General features: G+C 41.1%; 1 protein-coding gene across 4 annotated transcripts; it reads right to left on the bottom strand.

The window, feature by feature from the left end:
• Positions 1-1276: 1276 nt before the first annotated feature.
• GABPB1 (GA binding protein transcription factor subunit beta 1) lies at positions 1277-20322 on the bottom strand. 4 transcript variants are annotated; one of them, XM_063169776.1, is made up of 9 exons: positions 20276-20322; positions 14471-14578; positions 13505-13672; positions 12844-13038; positions 11639-11750; positions 11140-11253; positions 9308-9493; positions 7891-8006; positions 1277-3066 (listed from the first exon to the last, which is right to left on the bottom strand). In XM_063169776.1, exons 2-9 carry the CDS (start codon positions 14576-14578, stop codon positions 2914-2916), a joined length of 1152 nt encoding a protein of 383 aa, XP_063025846.1. In that variant the 5' UTR covers positions 20276-20322; the 3' UTR covers positions 1277-2913. The 4 variants fall into 4 exon arrangements, with proteins under 4 accessions (XP_063025846.1, XP_063025845.1, XP_063025847.1 ...); XM_063169775.1 differs by lacking the exon at positions 20276-20322 and adding an exon at positions 20038-20110; XM_063169777.1 differs by lacking the exon at positions 20276-20322 and adding an exon at positions 19914-19923.
• Between the last annotated feature and the right edge of the window lie 3522 nt (positions 20323-23844).

Here is a 23844-nt window from a genome sequence, read left to right as displayed (position 1 = left end):
TTTTATCTCATATTGCTCTGGAAACATTAGGAAAAAAGTAACAAGCTGTCAACATGCTTAATAGGAATTTATGAACATCTCTTGGCTGCACTGTAAATGATCCCATAAAGGGGAACAAGCTAAGAAGGGACAGGCATCAAGCACAGGACCAACTCAAAATGAGCCCAAAGTTCTCAAAAATCCTGATTTTAACTCATTACAAGTGATTAATTTCTTTGAAATATGTTTCAAAGAAACAGATGGTAGCTAATTACATTTATATTTTTAATTTGGAACAGCAAATAAAGAACAATATTTTTAACAATGTTTTCAGAGCTAAACTATATAAGAAATATTTCATATACCCTACACTTGAGCTCACAGGTGATGGCTTCATTGGGTTCATCTCTTGTTCTGTGCAGAAGAGAACAAACAGCAGGTCCTGTTCAGAACTAAAATAAAATAGCTGATAATGGATTGCAGGCAAGGTAAATATTGCTGCTGATAAATAAGGTTTTGTTATAGCTACACTGCACTCAGAAGGGTTTTGTTATGGACAATGAGGAATAGAATATTTGCTCACAGGAAACAGAATGAATAGAAAAGGTTCATTTCATTGTTTGCTGCCAACATCTGCTGTCACAACCGTGGGAAACTCTCCACTTGGATGCTGCCACTATCACCACTCAAACAGTGCCACTCTTATCATTATTAAGAAATCACCGAGATTACACTGTTGTTAAATTTGTGGGATGTGAGGACACAAACATTATTTTCATCACAACATAATTCACTGCAGCAATGCCTAAGCAGCACATTTCCCTTGGTTAACTGGTTCCTCAATCTGCTAATGACATAATGGATAGTTCCTGAAATAATCCCTAAAATAGAGCAATTTCCAGTTAACCACTGCACAAGATTTGCTTCAAGTCCTAGTACTAACATAATGATGTCCTTGAAAACAATTCTTCTAAAACTCATCACCATAGATTTCCCATTTCTATCTTTTGATTATTTTTAGTTTGAATTTACCAATCAAAATCGAATTTACCAAACATATAACAATACAAATGTATTTAGAATTTTTCCTAACTGCCAAATCTATAAACCCAAGTCAGATCTTGACCGGTTTGACGAAGTTTTGTATGGTACAATGCAATTCTTTTCCCATTCCTCCCTCCTACCATTTAAAGCCATTTTATACCCAAAACTGTTTTTTCATGTTTTTCCAGATGTCTAACACAGAACAGCTTTGACCTTCTCATTCACACACAAACCAATTGAACTGATTCTACACTTTATATATGTGGAAAAGATATTTAATTGTAAAATAGAAAAAGTAGGCCAGAGTACAGTTTTAAGGGTAATTCTTCCGTGTACAGTATAGATAAACCAGACGTTTTGCTTAAGTTTATATAAACAATTCCATAAAAGCAGTGAACATGGAACAACAAAGCAAAGCACAAAGAGTTTTATCTTACAAAAAACGGATCTGCACAGTAGTTCAAAATTTAATGTAACACAGCACTGAACAATCTTAAGGCAGCTCAGTCTAAGCACAGGACTAGAAGCCAGGAACTCCTGAGATCCATTCCCAGGTGACCACAGGTTCACGTGGTGGTAAGTCATTTAACTCCCTCATGTTGCACTTAAACCAGTTATAAAATTGAGACAATAACACTCACTTACCTGCCTCAGGCAGAGCAGTAAGGGTTCTTTAAAAGATTTTACAATGCTCTGAAGATGTAACGTGCCATATAAATTTTAAGCATAATAGATCACTGCACAGACACACACAAACACAGTATCACAGTGAGGAACAATGATGCTGGCTAGGAAGAGCATCAATACAACATAAAAAAAAATTACTCGTCCAATTGCGTAATTAAAATGCGAAAGTCCGTTAAAAAAAATGTATCACTGAAATCATTTCAAGGTTATTGGGGAAGAGAGACCAACAGGGATAGTCTAAAATAGCTACTATTTGTGTTCCAGTGGAGACATTCCTTTCTATTCATTACTGAACTTTAAAATGTTTGTACAGGAAAATCATAAGACACACAAAGTGAAGTTTCGACGCCTCCACTACCAAATTTTGCTTCTTAATATGTAAATTAAGATACTTTTTTGTTCTCCTTAATTACAAATTACATTCTTCCAAGAAATATACCATCCACAATAAAACTGGCTGCTAGCTTACTTCAAATGACCTATAGGCTAAACATTTTTCTCATAATTTTTCTCATCTTTGCTGAAAAATACCTATGCAAGATGTATGTGTAGAAATTATAAAAACATGCAGCATATGTACAAACTGAAAAGTTTAAAAAATATTAGCTTCATATACATGTAAATCTACTTGGATATATCTGAAATTAAATATAAAAATTTCACCACCTAAAATAAAAAAAAAAACCAAAAATGGTTTTCAGAGAATCTGAGACAACTACTTAAAGCTGTACAAAGATTTCCACCTGGAAATGTCTTATTCAGAGAAGTTGAGCTGTTATCATGTAGAAATAACTGTCAATTAATTTTGTCACATAATCAAATTTCAAATTGTCAGCTTAAATCAACATCACCCTTAAAACTGTTCTGTTTTTCAGAAGTTAGATTCATACTAAAATCAAAAATTTCACAAAAACATTGGCTTTTCATGTTTCTGGATCCCTTCAAAAAGATTTATCAACTCATTTTGAAACTGTAAAAAAACCAACTATTTACAGTATTTAATTTTAAATACTTTTCACAATTTCTAAATTCAGAGTTTTTATGTTACAAGAAATCAATCAGAGCTCACGGCTTAAGTCCAGTTATCAACTTGTAGCATCTTCTCTATCATGAAATCCCATGGCTGTACCTATATAGTGTACAGTTCAAGATTGTACTGCAGGTTTTTGAAAGTAACAGGCTTTGCAGTGTGTTCATTTTTTATTAAACAGCTTCTTTATTAGTCTGGAGGCGGTTCATTGCCTCTAACTTCTGCCGATAGGCCTCTGCTTCTTGTTCCTTCTTTAGAAGCTGCTGACGATATTTTTGTGCTTCTCTGTTTGCCTCATCCAGCTGTTTCTGAAGAGTTTCTCTTTCCTATTAGAAACAGAACCAGCAATATTTTGTCAAAGAAGTATCAAATACAAGCTAAAATGGCAAATACTTTTCCTTTACATGCAGATCAAGTGTCAGGGTATCATGGAGAAGCTGTTCAGTTCAGTTCTTACTCGGGCAAACCTGTGTGAATGCTGCTGTGCAAATTAGACCCCAATTATCAAGCAGCCAACTCCCCACACAGGGCTGTGGAGACACCAAACCCCAGTCTACTGAGCTGCAAAGGCACCATGCAAATCTTCACCAAAAAAGAGCTAAATGAAAAAAGCAGAAGTGTGGTGATTAAATACTAACAGAATATATGAACATTTCCCCAATCATTCAATCTAACAGGCTTGTCCCTTGCGGTTGTATATCTAATCAAACAGTAAAAATGACAAGCTGTTACCTATCAGCCATCTGTACTGGAGAGGGTCAGCTGCCCACTGACCAAAGCATAAACTTAACTGTTTCCAAACAGGGATTGATACTCTGCAATCCAGAGGTCTAACCACATCCCCAAGGACACTATCTTTATCAATTAACAGGCAATTAGCCAGATAAGCTTTTTTTCCTTTTAAAAGCAGCTAGTAAAGAAATCCTTAAGTCGCTGCAAAAGTCCTGCATACAAGTTTGCTGAGGGTGGATATAAAATGGCTTCCAAGCAAAATGACAAGGGAAATGCCACATCCTCTGAAGCTGCCTTAGGAACTGAGGAGAACGCATTTCCATCTCCAGTGATGTAGGTACTGACTGTCATTTTGTCTGATTTTCTCTGAGCCCAATTGAAAAAGCAATTTGCTTAGGAAATAGTTTTGTTTTGATCAAATATTCAATCAAATACCATTTCATTGAAGTGCATCATACTTTTATGAGTAAGGTAGTATTGGATTTAAAAAATCATTCTTTCCACTGTAGTTAAGTAAGAACAGTAAGGAACGTTGCCAGAGAAACAAGCCATCTCCCAGAGAAACAACTTATCAAAAAACCGAGGTCCAGTGAAAGCAAGTCCTCTTTTCACCATATTCCCAGCAGTTCAATATCACATTCCCATTTAATACCAATAACAGTTGTCAGAAGTTTCAGCCCCCCACACTCAGATAACAGCATCCCTATTCTTCACTCACATATTCTCATGGTAAGAAAAATAGAAAAATACTCTGCCTCGCTTCTGCTTGCTCCTGTTCTCAGTACTTGTCACAGTCACATGTCAGCTGAATGTGCTTAAATACAATGACAGAGGTGGTCAGATCACTGCTAACAGCAAAACCAACAGGTGAAGGAGATGATATTAACAGGTTATAAAGAGATTAGCTAGACACAGAACAAACTCCAGTAAGTGCAACTTGATTTTCAAACGGGTTTTAAGAGCTGAAGGCAGCAGGCTAGGGTTTGCTTCATTTGGAGTATATGCTGATAAAATGAGAGCTTATCTGATTTTGCCTACTTATTTGAAAAGGAAGTTCAGCTTCCATCTCTGAAAATTTGGATTCTGCTTTTAAGGCAACTTTAAGGATGGTCTGCTCATGTAGCAGCTAACATGGCAGATGCCAAATGAACAGCAGAGCCTACACCTCAGAGGATCTGAAACACACCAATGATCCTCCAGCACCAGCCCAGCCAAAAGTTCTGTCTGTAGTATGAGGGGACCTTATGTAAAACTGCCTCATGAATTAGAGCCTTGGTGAGCAGACCTACAAGACAATCCCAGTGAATTAGTCAAAACAGTTGATCCTTCCACATGTGGAAAGCAGCCTTTCCTTTTTGAAGGCTGGGAGGTACTGAGCTGGACATTATCTATCCCATGAATTGGTCCTATAAAAACCATCAAAAACCTAATACTGTCAAGAAACAAAGCTGCTCTATCTGCTGGCCTGCACAGAAATAGGAACCATTGGTAGTTCACTGGCAAGAAGTCCTGTGGTGCATTACAAACAGCAAGGGGCTATCCCTGCTATGGAATGTGTGCAAACATTTGGGGATGGAATCACTGCTGTGGAGTGTGCACACTGCAAACATTTGGGGGTGGGGAGGTTCTTGACCAACATTTTAAGAGTATTTCCCACAGAAGAGAGAACTAGAGCTGCATACCCAAAAGTAGTACAGCACATTACAGAAAGGGTAAGAAAAAAATGGAAGAAAAAACCCAAACCTCCAAGGCATGGCCAGAAGAAAAAACCAGTATCTACCAGACAGACTAGCAATTCAAAGCACAGGGATTAGTCCAGCAGCTAACAGGTGTAGTTTTTAGACTGTCACAGTCCCAACAAACAGAATGAGTTAAGGAGATGAAGCCAACTATTGTTGGCTGTGTGGCTTGGCAGTGGAAAGAGCCCAATGCTTCTGGAGGAGCCACACATATCTACTGTGGACTCAATGGTCAAAACTGGCTCTCTAACTTTGGCATCTAGAAGTCTTTGACATCTAGAAGTCATCTTTGACATCTAGGGAGGAGGACTGTATCTCATCTACCAATTTAATCAAACCCAGAAAGCGTTCTTGGGACATTCTTCAGAACACAACCAGAAGTGCTCTAAAGATCTCGAGTCCTTTTATATCATCTACCCCAACATAAATCAAATTAGAGGATGCTCAGTGCTCCAAAGAAATCTTCCATTTTACCAGGGAATTTTCTTCATACATGTAACTTTTCATTGACAATAGGAATACCTATAACTAAAATAATCAACCACTCTTTTAAACAACACAAAGACACAGGATATGAATCAATGAATATAATTAGTTTACAATTATGATTATTTTTTAGTCTAATCAAATGATTGTCCTGGTTCTAATGCATGTCACCTTTCAAACATGGAACATGGGAGAAACAGTCAAATTAAAGAATGAAAATAAAGATCAATATATGTTAATGAATTATGCATGAAAATGAAAAACAGAGTATCTGTGTGACAGGGTTTTTTTGCTGCCATCCCATGTTTAAAATATCAAACTGCTTAGGAAAACTGCTGTCAATCTACAAAATGAGCTGAAATGTTTTAACTTAACAGACCCAGAATAGAAAATTTAAAAACACCACTACAGCTTTAGTTGTTCCACAACACTTTCACAGGAAAGTTTGTCACCTCACATGGATGAGAGGATTTTCAATTACAATAGCTTTATAACTACAGTAAACTGTTCACACACTATGAACTTAAAACAGCTGAAAAAAGCCTTCAGCCTTGAATCAACCTTCATAATAAAATAATGAATTAGAGTGAGGCAAAGAAAACAAACATTTTCTGTATTTCCACATTCTAAAATATTTTTTTAAATACTTTAATGAGGGGAAGGGTCCCACTCCAAATTTAAGTATCTACTACTGTCTGTGATGAAGAAATTTTAAGTGAACCAATTTTGTGTGCACTTCTTTAGTAGCAGTATACCCCTGTGAACCACCACAAGGCCTTCACAGAGGCAGAGGTCTGCATGTGCATTTCCAGTTGTACAAGCAGAGACAAGAAAGTCATCAAAGCTTCCACTTAAAAGTAAAAGACCAAGTAACTCATGTAAATCTACTTCTTTCAATATTTGAGAAATATGTTCAACATATATAAATAAAACTGGTAATTCCCTGAAAAAGAATTATTGGTATTTTTATATCAATTATCTCTACTTAAGAACACATCAATTTATCCCTTAACCAATCTGGATTTTTTAAAAATTAATTTAACAGAATTACTAAAAAGCTTAAGGAAATGTAATTTCCTTTATGAATAATTCAGGCAGATTTTTAGAAGTGTGAACAAAAGAAATGCTTTTATTTTAACAGTCATACATTTTAAAAAATGCAGCAAGAAAATTTCAACTGTCAGGATAATCTGTAATGACCACAAAGCTGCAAAGGCCAAAAGTATTTGATGCAACAACTTAGGGACATGGAAAGTAAATGATGAGAGGTGGTAATTATTGTTATTAGACATGGATAACATATAGCACATACTGTACAACAAAAAGTATTCAATTAGGCACAATTTGATAATATGAACAGAAGTTGGAGAATACAACCTTGGATAAATGAAATATCATGGAGTTGACAAAATGAGAACTTACAGTCTAGTCAAAGCAGACAGCAATTTTCATAAACTTTTGACCAAAACTGGTCAGCACAGTTAGAAGTAACCGGAAAAGGAATGAGATGGTTGACCTTTTGTGGCTAGTATAAAAAAAGCTACAATTTTAAACTGAACCATTTGTCATATAAAAAGGAAAGAGCTCTCAACATTCTTAGGTCTTTTGCAGTATAGTTTTTAAAAAAACAGATGGTGCAAAGTTGTGTAATAACAAACTGCTTCAGAATTTAAAAAAAAGGTGGGGGACACCACACAGATAAAAATTAACAAACACAGAATCTTACTGTTTCACACTTCCATCAACAGTTATCTAGATACCATGAATGGAAAGGAAACATTGCTAAAAATGATCTCACAATCAGAAGCATGTGGCTGTAACAGAAGGATGAGGGCACAGCGCTCTCATTCACTCCTAGCGGAAAGAGTCAAGTCACTCGATAACGTATCAGCACCCAGTTTGAAAAATCAGCTAGTGATCTTCCAGAAAAACAAAAAAAATGTTCTCATATACCTAAACAAGTGTCAATTTTACATGCATGACCAGAGATCAAGCCAACAGCCCTCCTATTTTCTTTTTACAACAACTTTGTAAAAGATGAGTTTCAGTTACAGGAGAGACTGAACAAGTTGAACATTTCACACACTTCATTCTGTGGTGACACAGAAATTAACCTCCTGAACAATACAAAAACCATAACCAGATCTCAGTCCTGAACACTGTTCAACACAGATCATGTAATATACTCCTTACTTCTATTTCTGCAGACTCCACACGATTTTCAACAATCTCAATGCACTGTCTCTTCACTGGCGGTTCTTCACTTATTACAGTTTCTTCAGCAATGTCTGTTGCTGGAACTGTTAGCACTGAAAATGTATTTGTACATGTAAATACATTTATTTCCAACAATATTTGCACCACATAAAACTTGTATTTTTTAAGGAATTTTATTAACAGCAAAAATACAAATACTTTTGCTTGTGAAAACACATCTGTATAATAAAGTGCACAATAAGCTCAGTGAAAATCTACTAAAAACTTTAGTTGCTTGTATGCTACTTAAAAACTTTAAAATTCCTCATTATTAAAGCCTACAGTAATTAGCTCTGGAATAACACTGCCATTTTTCTGAGTAAACAGACACGGCAAAGAACTGCATCAGATTCACCAGCCTGTCAACTCTAACTTCTGTAGCAGACCATTTATATAATATTTCTTGAATAAATACGAAATACAAATCTTGCTTTTGTTTTAATACACATTAAGTAATCTAAAAATCCAGTAGTTATTAGCCATGAATAAGAAAATCAGGGTTCTCAGTAAAGTCATATTCCAATTCCTCACACAGCCATCTGACAAATAAATGTAACTGTCACCTCAGTTGCCATCTACAGCCACTCCCTCACAATGACAACAAGCTGTACTAGCTCAGGCAGCCTGTGAACCAAATCATTTGCCTCCTGTGTACAACTCTTCAAGCTTCACACTGGGAGTCCTCATGAAGAAACCAGAGAAGGGATCATTTTTATCTAAATAATGCCAGGGGATCTTTAAAAGAAACCACCCAAAGCATACACATCACAAAAAATGCCTTATCACACTAGCAGCTTCTACAAAGTACATATGGCCCAAAAAAAAAAGAAGTTGTGTCACTCTGGCTTCACTGGTTCTGCCAGTGCTGCTCTAAACTTCAGGCATGTAAGAGCTGACATTTGTCAGGTCAGTGTGCCAGTGTACTGACACTCCATGGAACTTGCAGAGGTTGCTTCATGCATCAGATTTCTAAATCCAAGCCTCACCTCCCTACAGTACTTCCAGCAATGCAACAGTGTAAGAATTAGGAAGGTTTTTGTTTTACTCCATCATCTAGTTTCTGTAACAAGTTTGCAAAAATCAAACTTACTGAAGGCAAAGCAATCTTAAATGTCCCATGTTTCCTCCACAGTTTAGTAACTCTTCTACTCTGTCTCCTAAAGCAAAGGCTCAGCTGACATGTTAACCCACTGAACAGCAGAGGCTTATGTCTGAGCCTTCTCTAATATAAGAATTCATAGATGTACATAAAAGGGTCCAAGCTATTTGCACCTAAAAAGTCATTAATATTACTGTTGTTATTTTTACAGCTAAAACAGTTCCTCAAGCTGGAATCACACAAGTGTGCACTCACCTTGCTGCCCATCTGGCATGGTGACAATGATGGGCTGCCCTATGCCACTGGTTGGAATGGAATGCAGGTTGCCCAGCTGAATGCCATCTGTAACTATGGTAATAACCTGCTGCCCTCCAGAACTGACCACCTGCTGAATGGCCCCATCCACAGATTCTGCAGTCACAACTTCTTCTGTGGCCACAACTAGCAACAGATTAGTAAAGGAATTAAGTCAATTTATGAATGAAATTTTATGACTTCAAATGCATTTTGGTACAGCTAAAGAAACATTAATGCCATGGCTTTCATAACTTGACCCCCCCCATAGTAATACACTTTACTATGTATTATATTTTAAATAGAGTCTTTTATCAGGCCAACATAAAGCACTCACATTTTGACATTTACATGCAACACCATCCTTGCTCAATACAATAATATTGATATACCCCACTCAAAATTGGGGTCAGTGTTAACAGGTCAGCAAGAACAGCAGCTGCTTTTAACAACACAATGAACTTCTGCATTGTACACAAGCTGAACTAAGTTATACTAATAGCAGAATGAAAAAAAATTAACTTGTAATACTACCTTGAACCAATGCCTTGCCACTCTATGTCAGGACTCAGCTTAGATTTCTCTATTAATATAATGGTCTTCAAGACTACAGGACCCCTAGAGAATCTTAAGTTTTGTCTGTACTCCATGAGTACTTCAAACAACTTTATTTCTTATACAAAGTATGAAACAAAACTAAAGGAAAAGTTCTGCAGAGCTGACACTTTTACACCTTCGAAGAAGAAAGACAAAGCTTAAGAAGTAAAATAAACCTTTTATGTATATAATTTTACAGGTAAAAGTGAAAAATTCCAGCTCAACAATTTCAAATTCATGATTCAATAATGAGTATAAAGCAGTGAACTCCCACAGTTCTGTATCACGTCTACAAATCAAGGCAGGACAAGGAAAGCCTGCATTCAGAGCTACAGCACACAGCCCAGCTTGCACTGTATGCTGCAAATGGGGTGCTGTGCTACCATCCAACAAGATGCTGAGACAAAGAGCAAAACCAGTGGTACCACAATCAGGGAAACTCAAGAACACTAGCTCTGTATTTTATTTTCAATTTGTCATGGTAAAAGCAAAGCCTTTGATTTAAATAACAGACATTAGAATGTTCTCTATCTGCAGAGATGAAATTAAAACCCTATAGACTGTGTTGTGATGTTCAAGATGACAGAAGGTAGATAAAACTCTGAAGCTTTCATCTTTTAAGTTAATTACAATGTAACATACACAGAAAAATCACTCTGTAATTGAAATAATGATTGCAGACATTGTCTTCTGAAGATCTTTATGTTTAGAGATTACTGTCCTATAACACTGCTTAAATATTCACAGAGTGTTTATTCAGGAAACCAAAACAGCAACTCCCACATGAATAAGTGGTGGGTTATTGAACTTGATTTGGCTTCCAAGTACAGGCTCAGCAGTAAGAAAGGCCACTGTCACAAAAAAAGTCTCAATTGGAAGGGCCAATACTAGGTGCTGTGGCAAACAGCTCTGATCTTTCAATGTCAAACTCAGTGTTGGGTTTTAGTTCTGGAAGGAAACATGGCTAGAACTTCTTCAAATCTTGAAAGAAAATGGAAGATTTTGTCTAAAAAGAAGCTATTCTATATAAAAAGAAAAAATAGCCCCAAAAATATGGTCATTATTCCTTCCTTGCTCTCCTTCCTTATCTATAGCCATAGAGTCATTATTTACTGCACTACTTCACGAGCTGACAGAAACTTGAAGTTGTGTACATTAAATTTATTAAATTAGTTTAAATGACTTAGCTTTCTAACCTGGTGTTTCTGAAGAATTAGACAGTGGAGCTGATGCTTCTGCCAAAGCTGCCAACGTAGCTAATACTGATGTTGATGAATTTCCAAACTGTACAGCAGACACTCCTGTTTCATCTAGAAGGATGAAAAAAAATTAGCTGATAAATTTAAAACCAGCAAAGTCCCTTTTTCTATTTTTATTGCACTGAAACTTCTAGCAAACACTCCATTTTCAGCAGCATTCTGCTGAACCAAAGTGCTATTCTGAAGTGAGGTTTGTTAAGCAAATAGAATTTCTGATAATTTATGCCATGATCTGTGAAGATGATTGTTTTAGGTATGTACATATTTACAACACACAAAAACCACTGACGAGGAATATGGTAACTCTTCTTACCACTGTTTTTCCTCACACCTTTCCACTAAATGGTGAAAATCAGTGAAAGTATAAAATCCCACAGCTATCCTTTAGGCACCTAAATAGCTGTTCTAGTGGATGGATGTGCAGAAGATACCAGACCTGTTAGGTTGACCACCCCTCCAGGCCCGATGATGAACTGCGGCGTGGCTGCGTGTATCGTCACCGTGTCCGGACTCTCGGGGTTCGTGTTGATCTGGTTCTGCATTGCAATCTGGGACACAAAGGGAACAACATCATCCCCACTGCAGCTACAAAGGAGCTGCTGCCTTGTGTAAGAGCTACACTTCTTGCATGCTTCACACAAACAAGGAGGAGCTCCCTCACTGCACTCGTGCAATGCACACACATTGTGTCCTATCTCCAAGTACATAAGAAACTTTTTTTTTGGTTGAAATCTAAAGACAGAAAATCTGTTAGAGTGAAAGAGTTTAACAACACACCACTACTTCTCCCTACCAGTTAGGTAAACAATGAGGACAAGGCTCTCTTGCAGATAGGCAAGCTCACTTATCTAAAAGAGAAGTCTGAAGAACCAAGACTGCTGGGGCAGATACATGTCATGGAAAGCTACTCTGACAACTCTGCAATTGCCACGAAATGGACGTGGCAGTCTTTGTGTCTTTCTATGAATTATCACTAACTTCTGTTTACTCCACCCTTTCTGCAATCAGGAGGAGGCTAAAGGAACACACCAGAATTTCAGACATTTAAAGACATAGGGAGGCTACAGATTTATATACTGGCCTAATTCATACAGTGGATATTTTTCATTTGCTTTGCATTCTTTCTCAGTAAGATTTATCACTTACTTTGCTTTTAACAACACTGTTGAACAAGGAGCACACATTTCCATGGAATTATCTATTAAAATCAATTCTCCAACAATTCAATCTTAGCTTTTCTAATTCTGGAAAAACTGACATCTCTTTTGTCCTGTCTGAACTCCAACTAGGAAATTAATATCCATATATGAAGCTAACTGAATACTAGGGGATAGTCAGAATATACTGTCAGAGAATGGAGTTTTTACACCTCAACTTTAAGGAGTCCACCTACCTCTGTGTATTACATCACTCATACTTAAGAAAATAAAGAATACTTATCCTTGACTTTGTAGGTGGTAAAAATGGTCTTTGACCAAGTTATGTTTACTAACATTAATCTCATTTCATGTAATGAACTAGACTGGAGTGTGGCATTATCAATATATGGTGTCACAGCTGCTACAGTAAAAGCTGAGTTTATGACATGGGTAATCAAGTACTTTGCTGCAAGTTCCCTTAACATGAGGAATTAAAAGTTACCTGTAATATTTCTGCAATGTCTTCATTTCCGTTGTCTACTGCGATATCTAATGCCGTTTTGCAAAATTTACTCTGAGCATGAACATCTGCTCCATACTTTATCAAGAGTTCCACAACTTCTTGGTGGTGATGTTCAGTAGCCCAGTGAAGTGCAGTCATTTTGAGCATGTCCTTGGCATTGACATCAGCACCATGCTACAAACAAGATCATTGCATAAATTATGTCATTACAAATATCTCAATTAAATAATGCTGGTCACAGAATGAAGTCCTAAATTGTTTTTCTCCATGAGGAATGCCCTGCTATCTTACAATTACATATTTTTTAAAAGTAATCCAATCTATCTACCAAATACATTATTTATCTCAAAAGCATTACAGATTCTCTAAAGTACATATTACGTCTAAAATCTATTACTAAACACAGTATCAAATTAGGGAGTATTCTTATTTTGAAACAGCAGTAAATAATTCACCTGAAATCATGATGATTTTAATGTAAAATAAATTGCAGTTCAATTGGAAAACAAAGTTCTCAATGCACACAGTTTAACTATTCATGTAATTTGAATGCTGGTTTCATGGCTAAAAGCAAATTGCAAATATCTGATCATAAACCATTGCAATAACCCCACTTCAGACCTGTTTCAGCAGTTTGTACCTTAAGTAAGACTTCTACTATGCTGGCATGGCCTTCTGATGCTGCCATATGTAATGGAGTTCTGTCCACTTTGGTTCTGGCATCCCGACTCACACCTGCCCGCAGCAACACCTCTGTGGTGGAGTAATGTCCATACTGTGCTGCTAGATGAAGTGGAGATGTTCCCAGCTGTAATGAACACAAAACAGCTCTAACAGATGGCAAAACAAAGCATTTCTTCTTACTCTGAAGATACCAAACGCAGGTGTCAAGCTGCCATTTCAAAACCATTTTCCCTTGTAGTCTCAAGAAGAGAAGATGTTGAGGATTTTACAGATTATGAATGGCAGATGGAAGTTTGTTGTTGCTTTCTTTTTACTCTGTTTTTACTGCCTTTTTGTAACATTTCAAGGGGTCTAACCCCATTTTTAGTGTTGGTCAACAGGGACCTTTGGAAGTCAATTAAGTCCAACCTCTGCTCAAAACAGAGTTAATTTGGAAGTTAGGTCACTAAGCAGATTAAGGGTCTTAAGAGCTTGTAAACACCCTAGGAATTTTGGGTACCTGACCTCTCTCTACAACCTATTCAAAAATCAGCACACCCAAAAGACAACTCAGTACCCCTACGTCAGGGAACTCTCAGCTGCACATATTAGGTAGTTAGGACTGTTTTCATAATTCAGACCTCTTACTACACTAAGTGCATAAACACTGTAATGAGGAGGATGATTGCTGCTTTTCCTCATTAACCATTCCAAAGTTCATCTTGAAAGTGACCACAATGAGCTCATTCACAGTCTGTTACTAAGATCAATAGGAGTTCATATGAAGAAACAGACATGTTTAATTTTGAATTAGACATTAGATGATGTGAATGCAGAATTCCAAGAAAAACTGTTATATAAATGCTGAATTGTAAGAATAGTATTTCTTTCTTCAGGTGAGAAAAGTAAGATTTACTTTCTCCACTATAAAAGTTGTCATTACCCAGTCTGTGGTGAAAGGTGCTCCATTTGCCATCAAAATGCGAACTTCATCATCTTGACCTGCTCGTGCAGCTTCTAAAAGTTTCTTTCCCAAATCTACTAGTGACATCTAGTGAAGAACATAAAGGAATATAAAGACAAAATAATAACATTAACATTATTTTAAATAAATACAAGTTGCCTTTTTTTTTTAATTATTATTTCTGAACTACTCTGAAAAGTTCAGAAACTGGACTTGGTTTTAGCCATGAGAACAAGCTTTATTGGTTGCAATAAGCACTTTGATTTTAGAATTACTTTTGCCAGCCAAACAGAACTGATATTAGTCTGAAGATTTCAGTATGACAATGATGTAACCACTGCAGCTGTAAAGTTAAACAAAATTTAAACTGAACTGGATGAACATTTCTTATACAGAAGGCGGTTTCAAAGCTCTCACCTGATACTGCAACCTTGTGCAGCTTGGCTCAGCTTTCACACAGTTCTACATCTTGGCTGCTGTGTCATGCACCCAAAGGCATTATATCCACTTATCCAAAATGCCTACATGTATTTAGGGGGTACCACTATGTAAATGCACTGAGATAGGTATAAAACACAGCACCTTTCTGACATCTTGTCCACCACTATTTCTGCTCACCCTAAAATATAATTTCTGTATACAGTCAGATGCAGAGGAAGGGACAACAGCTGTCTCTTTCCCATAAAGCAAAAAAGCAAAAGAGAAAATCTAGGAAAGATCCTAAGAAATGGAGTAAGAAATAATCTGTTATACCTGTTAAAAAGAGACACTAGAAGTAATAATACCAAACATAAGGCAAGAGCTGGCACTTGGCAAGTGCAGCAGTGAAATGAAGCAATAGAGCACTCCCTTTAAATGGCTTTTTTTTCCCCAGTAGGGATTGCAAGTTAAGGAGGAAAAGCACGCTCACAGACAGACATCCTTTTTCTGGTGGTCTAATACCACCACATCAAGGCCCTCAGAAGCAAAGGCAAGCTGGGAGTTACTGAGGTTACAACTTGCTCAGAAAGACAACTATCCATTTTCCATTTATTTTTGGTTTAAACAGCAGTGGAGCAAAGGAACTAATAAAATCCCATTTTGGAATTGCTGAATAATTAAGGCTGAAGGAGACCTGTCAAGATCACATAGTTCAATATCCCAGCCAGAGCTGGCCCAGGGCTCAGTCCTGTTGAGTTCTGAATGTCTCTCTATGGATGAACATCCTACCACTTCAGCCTCATTCCAGTGCCCAACAACCCCATGGAGGAGCTGCCTTCAGTGTATATCCACCTTCCTCCACTAACCAAAAAAGATACTCATGATAACAAGTTACACCTCATGTCTGTTAAACTGAATTGAATTAGTCTGTACATTTAGCAGCCCATGCAGAACCCACTGCCCGCATTTATACACTACTGAAATGAACTGCAAAGCTGTTACCCTGTGCAGCAAAACTCAAGCCACCCCTCAAAAACAAAAATCAATTATGGTGACTTGCAAAATACCAGTCTCAGTCCCAGGAGATGTTAGGGACAAACTTCAGATCAACACCTTTCCAGAGGCTCCCTGAATTACTGTGGAGCACAGTCAATGAAAGCACACCAGTTCTCTTTTCAACACAAGACTAAATAGCTTTATACTACACTTGATAAAAAATGTTCTAATCAAGGAAAAAACCATTTCATTACTGCATATTCCTTCCATTGACCAACACTCTCTTGGTAGACAGAAGTTGTTTGTATTTTAAACAAACACAAAGCATCACACAGGTTGGTATATGCCTCTCAATGTAGAGTTTTTACTTCAGTTAAAAGAGAAATGAATCAAGTTTCAGTTCTCATGGGGTACTTGAAGCGTGCTTGGGCCATCTAGTGGAAAAAAGAAAAAAACTCACAAAATTCCATTGTTCAACTAAAATAATAAAAATCCCATTACCATGTCACTGATGCACTAACAGCAGCAAACAAAGAGGCATTTCCAACAAAACTCATGCACGTTTATTTACTTTTAAGCAACGAATACTAGCACTCACAAAATTTCTGAAGAGTTGTCAACCCAAGGCTGATTTCCACTTGGCAGCCCATCCCAAGGACTGGCACTGTAAGAAACCCCCCCAGTGACAACAACACATCCAACCTCCCCTACACTCACCCACAGTCCTGGACAGAGTGAGAAGGGTCTGCAGAGCCCCAGCCTCCCATCCCACAAAACCCTTCCAGCTGCTCTCTCAAGATGGCTCAGCAACTCTGCAATAGTGCAGTGACACTATCACAAGCAAGATACAACAATACACTTAAAATTGAAATGAGATTGCTATTTCAAAGAGCAGTCTGCTGCTACTCCACAGTGCTAAAATCAACTCTGCTGAACAGTGTTTGAGGGTTCTCTTCACTGTGTCATTTCCATCAAGCTCTGCTAGCATGACAGCTGTGTAACACTTTGCATGAGGACTTTTTTGGAGAATAAAAGCATCACTGGCTCTGAAATAAAGACTTGAGACTGTTGGAGTTACTCTTATGGCAATGTGATAATGTTTTATGTTTTCAGGCTTCTAAGAGCTCCTACACAAATGTGTGGAGAGGGTTTTGTCTACAAGTGAGTAAATAGGGAAGAGCTTCTGCTGGGTTTAGACTTCTCTGATTCAATCAGCTCCTGAACTTCCACATTACTGCAATGTATTCTGCACAGTCTCATTAGCCAGATGCCACAATTAGCTGGTAATTAAAAATAACATCAAATTATTATTGCTATTTTACTTATGTTCAAAGGAAAATTATACTACTTCTTTGCATCCATCTTAGATTCAGGTTTTTATTCCCTCAATAAAGATGACACTGTTACCAGAAGGGTGCAGAATAGCACTCAACAGGAGTTTAGGTGGAACTGTGTGTGAAGGCTCTGTGGGAAGCAAGTGGAGCTAAAACCTGGCAGCTTGGGATGCCTGGCTACCACACCAGAGTCTACAGACAACAGAGCAGCAGAGACTGCAGCCCAAATTAAAATCAAGTTTGGCTCAGCATCTCTCAGGGTGGTGTCCTGCCCCCCAGAGCCCAGACCTGCTCCTGTTCTACCACTGCAGTGCAGAGCATCAGCTGGGCAAGACCAACAGGCCCACACCAGCTGCTGCAGAACATCTGGCAGCACGGAGACCTCCCAGCCCAGTGTCTGTCCCCAGGTGCACCCCTGAAAGGGACTCCCTCCCTCTGGAGGAGCATGGACTGCAGCATCACAGGTACCTGAATCAACACACAGAGTGTCTCTGAGAAGGGTTTGAAATCACCAAGTTCCATTAAAGGCTCATTAAACACTTTTCTCTGCTCAAGTGACAGATGGCAGAATTGCACTGAGAAGATGGCTGGAGACCCATCATCTCTCACATCCATTATATCTGGAAAAATAACACCCTTTGAGAATGTCTTTTTCTCCCCACTGCTGAAGAAAAAAAACAATTTAACTGCTTCCCCAGATCAGACCTTCAAAAATGCTACTACCCTACAGATTTCAACATCTCACACTATTGCTAGAAATTCAGAATGGCCATTTCTAGCTAACCTTATGTGCCTGTCCATACCAAGGTCAATAATATTTTGAAGTTCAGCATAGAGTAGTTAGAATCTCATGAACACTCTGATATCACTTTAATGTACATTATCAATTACCAGTGATTACAGCAACTTACAAACTCAAAAAGTTCCCGTCTGTTTCCTACATGAATCAAACATCTTTTGACAATGATTTCCCAACCAATACTTCAAATATTGATTTAGATATCATAGACTATCCACACTGCTATCATGATAGTGAAAATTACACTAATATGTTAATTGCAGTCAGCTTTAATTCCAGTATTTTCTGCTTTCCTCTGACTGTTGTATTTGTAATTAAATTCTCTCTAGTTTGCTTGAACAGCAACATGACCTTCATGTCAGACATGCATCAGATGAAAAATACCTGATCTCAGAAAAGCAAACATTGTTGAATAGCTTAGTGGCAAAGACAGCCAGGCCTGTCAGTAATGCAGGTCTGCCCTCCTATTAGGCGCACACATTAACTTAAGCACCAATCAGCAATGAACTCAAATAACTCAAATAAAAAAAAGGCTTTTCTACATCTTTTTTTACATAGGAGAGCACAGATTTGGCCATGATCTGTAACATCTAAAGAGTGTTATGCAACAAGGGTGAACCATTGGCACCAAGATTTGGATTGGCACTGCCAACAACCTACAGTTTTCACAAATAAATTTGGCACTAGATACCAAAAAGGTTAATTTGCAGCAGCTGTGATTGATATGAAGCATCCAAGGGCTTGTGGTGCAGCCTTTGAACTGTACCACAGCCTTAGGAGAATGTCTCAGGTTGATTAAGATTGAAAATACCATCAAATCAAAATCATCCAACTCCTAACAAGAACATCCATTTTATCATGAGAAATCTTCCTCGACAGTTTGTCTGGCACACAGCCTTAAAAAAATCCAACTAGAAAACAAAGTGTTTTGAGCAAAAAAAAGTAGGTCATGAAAAAGTCTATTTAGAGTATGCTGATCTGCCACATATACTCTTAACCTTACTTACATGGCACAGTTATGTTCCCTTGCAAATACTTGTATGCATACAAAACTCAGCTAACTGCACAATCTTACTAATAATTCAGAAGTAACGAGTAACTTAAAATAGGCTGAAGAACTACAGAGTATGCATTCACAACTCTGAGCACATTTAATGCTACTATGAAGCATTCGCCGTTAAATCAAAGCCACCTTAGCACGCAGGTCAAAGGAAAATACACAAATGCCTTGAGAACTACCACAGACGACTTCCTACAGGGGATTTCACCGACGTGCCACCAGCGTCCCACCAACGGAAACTACTTCGACTATTTGGGGAAATCAGAACAAAAAAACGACAATCCGCACTAACACATCGTATCCCACTGTTATGCTCCCACGGTACGCTTTATTGAGAGTCCAAAGCGAGAGTTACAGACTCGGGGCGAGAGGCACTGCGGAGGGGAAGCCGCTCCCTTCCCGCCCGAGCCGCCTCTCCCCAGGGCACCTTTGGCGCCAAGCTCGCGCACGCAGCCCCGCCGCCTCAGGAGCCCGGGCCGCGGCCCCGCCGGCCCCCCCGGCCCACGCGGGGCTCGGGACCGTGCCCACGCGGCCCGCACCGCGCTGCCCGCCGGAGAAACCCGCGGGACGAGCCCGGCCCCGCTCTGCCCCGCAGCTCCCGGGTCCCTCGCCGGGCGCGTCGCGCTCGCCCGCGCCCCGCGGGCCGCCCAGGCCGCCGCCGGGGCCCAGCGCGCCGCCCGCGCCCCCCGCGCGGCGGGGTCCCCGGAAGGCCGGCCGGCCGCCCGCTCTCCCCGACAGGAAATCCTGGCTGGGCTGGGCGCTGCGGAGGGAGCCGCGGCGCCGGGTTCCGGGGGAAGTGGAATTATTTTTTACCAGCGAAGAGATCAACTTCCACATCCGGTAACAGGGCCCTATACAAAGGCGCAGACTGACCTGGAAAAGCTTGGCCGGCCCGGGGGGGGTGAGGGAGAGACGGGGCGCGGGGACGGGCCCTTACCGTGCTGCCGGCCCGGCCGCCACCGCCGCCGCCGCACCGACCCGGGGCTCCGCAGGCCGAGAGCCCCACACGAGAGTCCGCGCCGCGCCCGGCGGAGGGACACGGCGGGCGGAGGGGAGTGGCGCGGCTCCGCGCGGCTCTGCCCCGCCGCGGGCGCGCGGGCGGGCGCGAGGCGGCGCGGGGCGCCCCGGGCGGGCCCGGAGGGGCGCCCGGCACTTACCATGGGCGCGGGAATTACCTTATTAACACAGACATCGAGGGAAAAGGGGCGCGCGGAGGGATACGGCCTCACCGCCGCGCAGCGCGCATGCGCGCCGCCGCGGGGAAAGGCGGGGAAGCGCGGGCTGGAGGGGCCCCGCCATGTTCCGTTCCGCTGCCCGCCCGGCGGGGGCAGGGCCGCCCCGCGCTCTCGGCGGGCCCGGGTGGCCTCCCTAGAGGCAGCTTATGGAATAAGGACAGGGGTCGCTGTCCCGGGTTACTCTGTGGCACAGGATGATGGAGCTTGCGTTTCCCGCCTCGTGGCTGCTGGAGCTCTTCTTGTGCTCCCAGGCGAGGGTACAATCTCTGAGCATGGACTTGCCTGCCTTGCCTGTGTGAGGCAGAGCTGTGGAGATAATCACGGAATCAAGTCTGTTGAAGAAGGCCTCAGAGATCATGAGTCCAATGTGTGACCCAACACCACTGTGTCAGCTTAGAGCCACGGCACTGAGTGCCAGGTCCGGTCTTTCCTTCAACACCCCCAGGGACAGTGACTCCATCACATTCCTAGGCAGCCCGTTCCAATGTCTAATCACCCTGTCTGTGGAGAAATTCCTAATGTCCAACCTAAACCTTCCCTGGTGGAACTCCAAACTCTATCCTCCTGTTTTTGTGATGGTTACCTGAGAGAGACCAACTCCCTCCCACATGGCCACAGCCTCCCATATGGGAGTTGTAGAGAGCATAAAGTCACCCCTGGGCCTCCTCCAGACTGAACTCCCAGCTCCCTCAGCTGCTCCTCACTGAATTTGTGTCCCAGGTCCCTTACCAGCTTCATTGCCTTTCTCTGGACCTGCTCCAGCCCCAAAGTGTCCTTAAATTAAGAGTCTAAGAACTGGATTCAGTATTCAAGGTGTGGCCTCACCAGTTGCAAATACAGAGGAAGCTCCACTTTGGGATCACAGAAATAGGACTTGATAGGATGACAGCTCCAAACTAGCCTTTGGTTGTTGCTGCTCTTTCAGAGGGCTCTGGCCCTCACTCCCAGGCTCATACTGAACCTGACAGCTCAGGCCCCAAAACGAAACATTTCTCTCCCAGTTTTGCTTCAGCAATGCAAAATGGCTGTGCTCACATTCTCCCCAAAGCTATTCCAAGTCATACATCTGCTACTGTGAAACATAGATCTCAGAATCATCATCCTTCAGGAAAACATACCAACGACAAAATTCCAGCCTGTTATTTTGGAGATTATAATACCCACTAGATTATTAGAGGAATTCCTGTTATAATGCTGTTTACAGAGCCATTATTATTTGCCTTTGACCTACCTAATGCAGCTTTGTACAAAATACAAATAACATTATTCCAAGCAGTAACCATTTCTTCCTGTCACCTGTGGACTGGTTTTTCTGGGCGTGCTCAGCCAGAAGGCGGCACTAGAGAACAAATCCAAGCACCTCGGGGCTGCCACGGGTCACCCAGGGCATGGAACCCTTGAATCCAACCTTCAGCACACTTCTCTTTCGTTGCTGACAAGTGTCTGTGTCTCTCAACAAGGATTTAGGGTGTCATGTTATGCCTTTCATTTACGCAGTAGCGGTAGACACAGAAAATGTTACAAGGTCCTCACAGGCGTGTGCCAGTAAAACAGGAAGACTGTGGTGTTAGCAGCAGTGCTACAGCAAAGCCAAGCTTTCCATATTAATGACAATCTCTCATGGAGGTGAACAATGCAGTCTGCATTAAGTCCATTAGCACTGTGTATCAGTTCATTATTATGATCCCAAAATAATCATGTCTAGGTTTTTAAGGCATTCACCAAAACTCCATTGTAAGAGAGAGACATTGGATGTCTGATATAGGCAGTCAGAACATTTTTCACATCTGTAAAGCATGGTTTCTATTTTACCCTGCTTTAGAAAATGTAAATGTTTTTTAGCTAAAAATCTAATGCATTCTACTAAAAAGCACACCAATTTCTACTAAAATTACTTTCTTTATTTATTTAATACTGCTACACAAGAACATACGTGCTGATAGGGAAATGTGTTCTAACCTGAGGCAACCACAGCATGTTATAACTTAATCAACATTATTAGCATGTTTTAACAAGCTCTGGAGTGGGGTAAAGCTAATTGCATAGGCAACTCCTCCCCAAACACTTTTCTATATATGGCTGGGGTGTGCCCATACAAGTAAAACCAAAGATTGTATCATGCAATTTTTTCATATAAGACAAACAATAAAAGGGTTCTCTGAGTCCAGTTTGGACAGCAGTGAGTATGAGAGTCAACATGAATTTGTACACATCCCAAGCTCTGGCATCAGTGGACTCACCCCTTCCATCTTGTCATAACTTTTTGGCATCACTCACCCTGGCTAAAACACATAGAGCAGGTCTGAAAAAGGCACTTACAAGAGCATGGTGTTATTGATACTCAGTTCAGCTTAGAGCTATTGGAATCTATTGACTTACTTTGGTATTCACCTTTCTGCACAATAAAGGAGACATATCACTGTTCTCATTGCTCCCAGAACCTTTCAAATGCCTGATCACTCACACACCCTGCAAAGATTAATTGTCTGCGCCTTTCATGTGGCCAGTACCAACCAACGTTACTGTGCTAGGGGCTGTGATACAATTCAACTTCCTGGGCAAGGGATCAGAAGTATTTGGGAAGGCTACATGAAGACAGGCATCTCCATGTTTTCTAAATTTCCCTGTTTAGGCTCCAAGACCTCCCTGTTTTCTAAAGTCACTGATGGAAACTGCTCCAGCTCACAAGACACTTCCATTGGCAAAACTGAGTACCAGGTTGAAATGTAGTTGTTGAATCCCCTCACCCTCCAACAGTTAGGGGACAGGTCAGGATTGTGGCAGCACAGAGCATCTCCTCCATTTGTGTAAGGTCTCCACGGCAGGACCAGCGTCTCCCCTTTTCCCAGCACGACTGTACCAGCACGTCCACACGTACCTGTCATCCCTGAGACACGATGCTTGTAGTAACACAAGGTGCACAGAAAACACTGCCATCAGCAGAAAACTTGGAGTGTCCCCTAGCAATCCAGTTTCCTCTAAACTAAAAATAGGATATTTTTATAAAGCGAGGTGTCTCGCATTCCTACACCAGATTACACAGTGCAGTGACAGTTTAACACCCCATACAAACCCTGGCATGTCCTACAGACTGTGACAGCCCCCAGAGCCCGCTCTTAGTGCCCTGGCCACAGTGACAAATGTCCCGCTCCCGAGACGAGGAGCGAGCTCCGGCGGGCAGCAGCCCGTGGAGGCCGGCGGGGCACGGCGGATAACGGCAGGTAACCCGGAGCGCTCTCCAGGGCCGGCCGTGCTGCTGGGCGAGGTCACCGCGTCTCCCTCCTCTCACACCGCCCCCGGAGCCACCCCAGCTCCGAGGCGGCTCCACGGCGTGTGGGTCTGCGTCCCCCGGCCGCCCCGGCGCTGCTGCTGCCCGCGCAGGGCCCGCAGGACAGCGGCGGGGCCGGCCCGCACCCGCACGGCCCGAGCCGGCCCCGCGGCACGGATAGGGCCGTGACAGTCCCCGCCCCCGCGGGGAGCGGAGGCCGGCAGGAGGGAGGGAAGCGGGG

This window comes from Melospiza melodia, chromosome 15 (genome assembly GCF_035770615.1).
Source record: "Melospiza melodia melodia isolate bMelMel2 chromosome 15, bMelMel2.pri, whole genome shotgun sequence".
In the NCBI taxonomy this organism is placed as follows: domain Eukaryota; kingdom Metazoa; phylum Chordata; class Aves; order Passeriformes; family Passerellidae; genus Melospiza; species Melospiza melodia.
The sequence above is the reverse complement of the archived record's forward strand: the minus strand, read 5'-3'. Positions and strand labels throughout refer to the sequence as shown.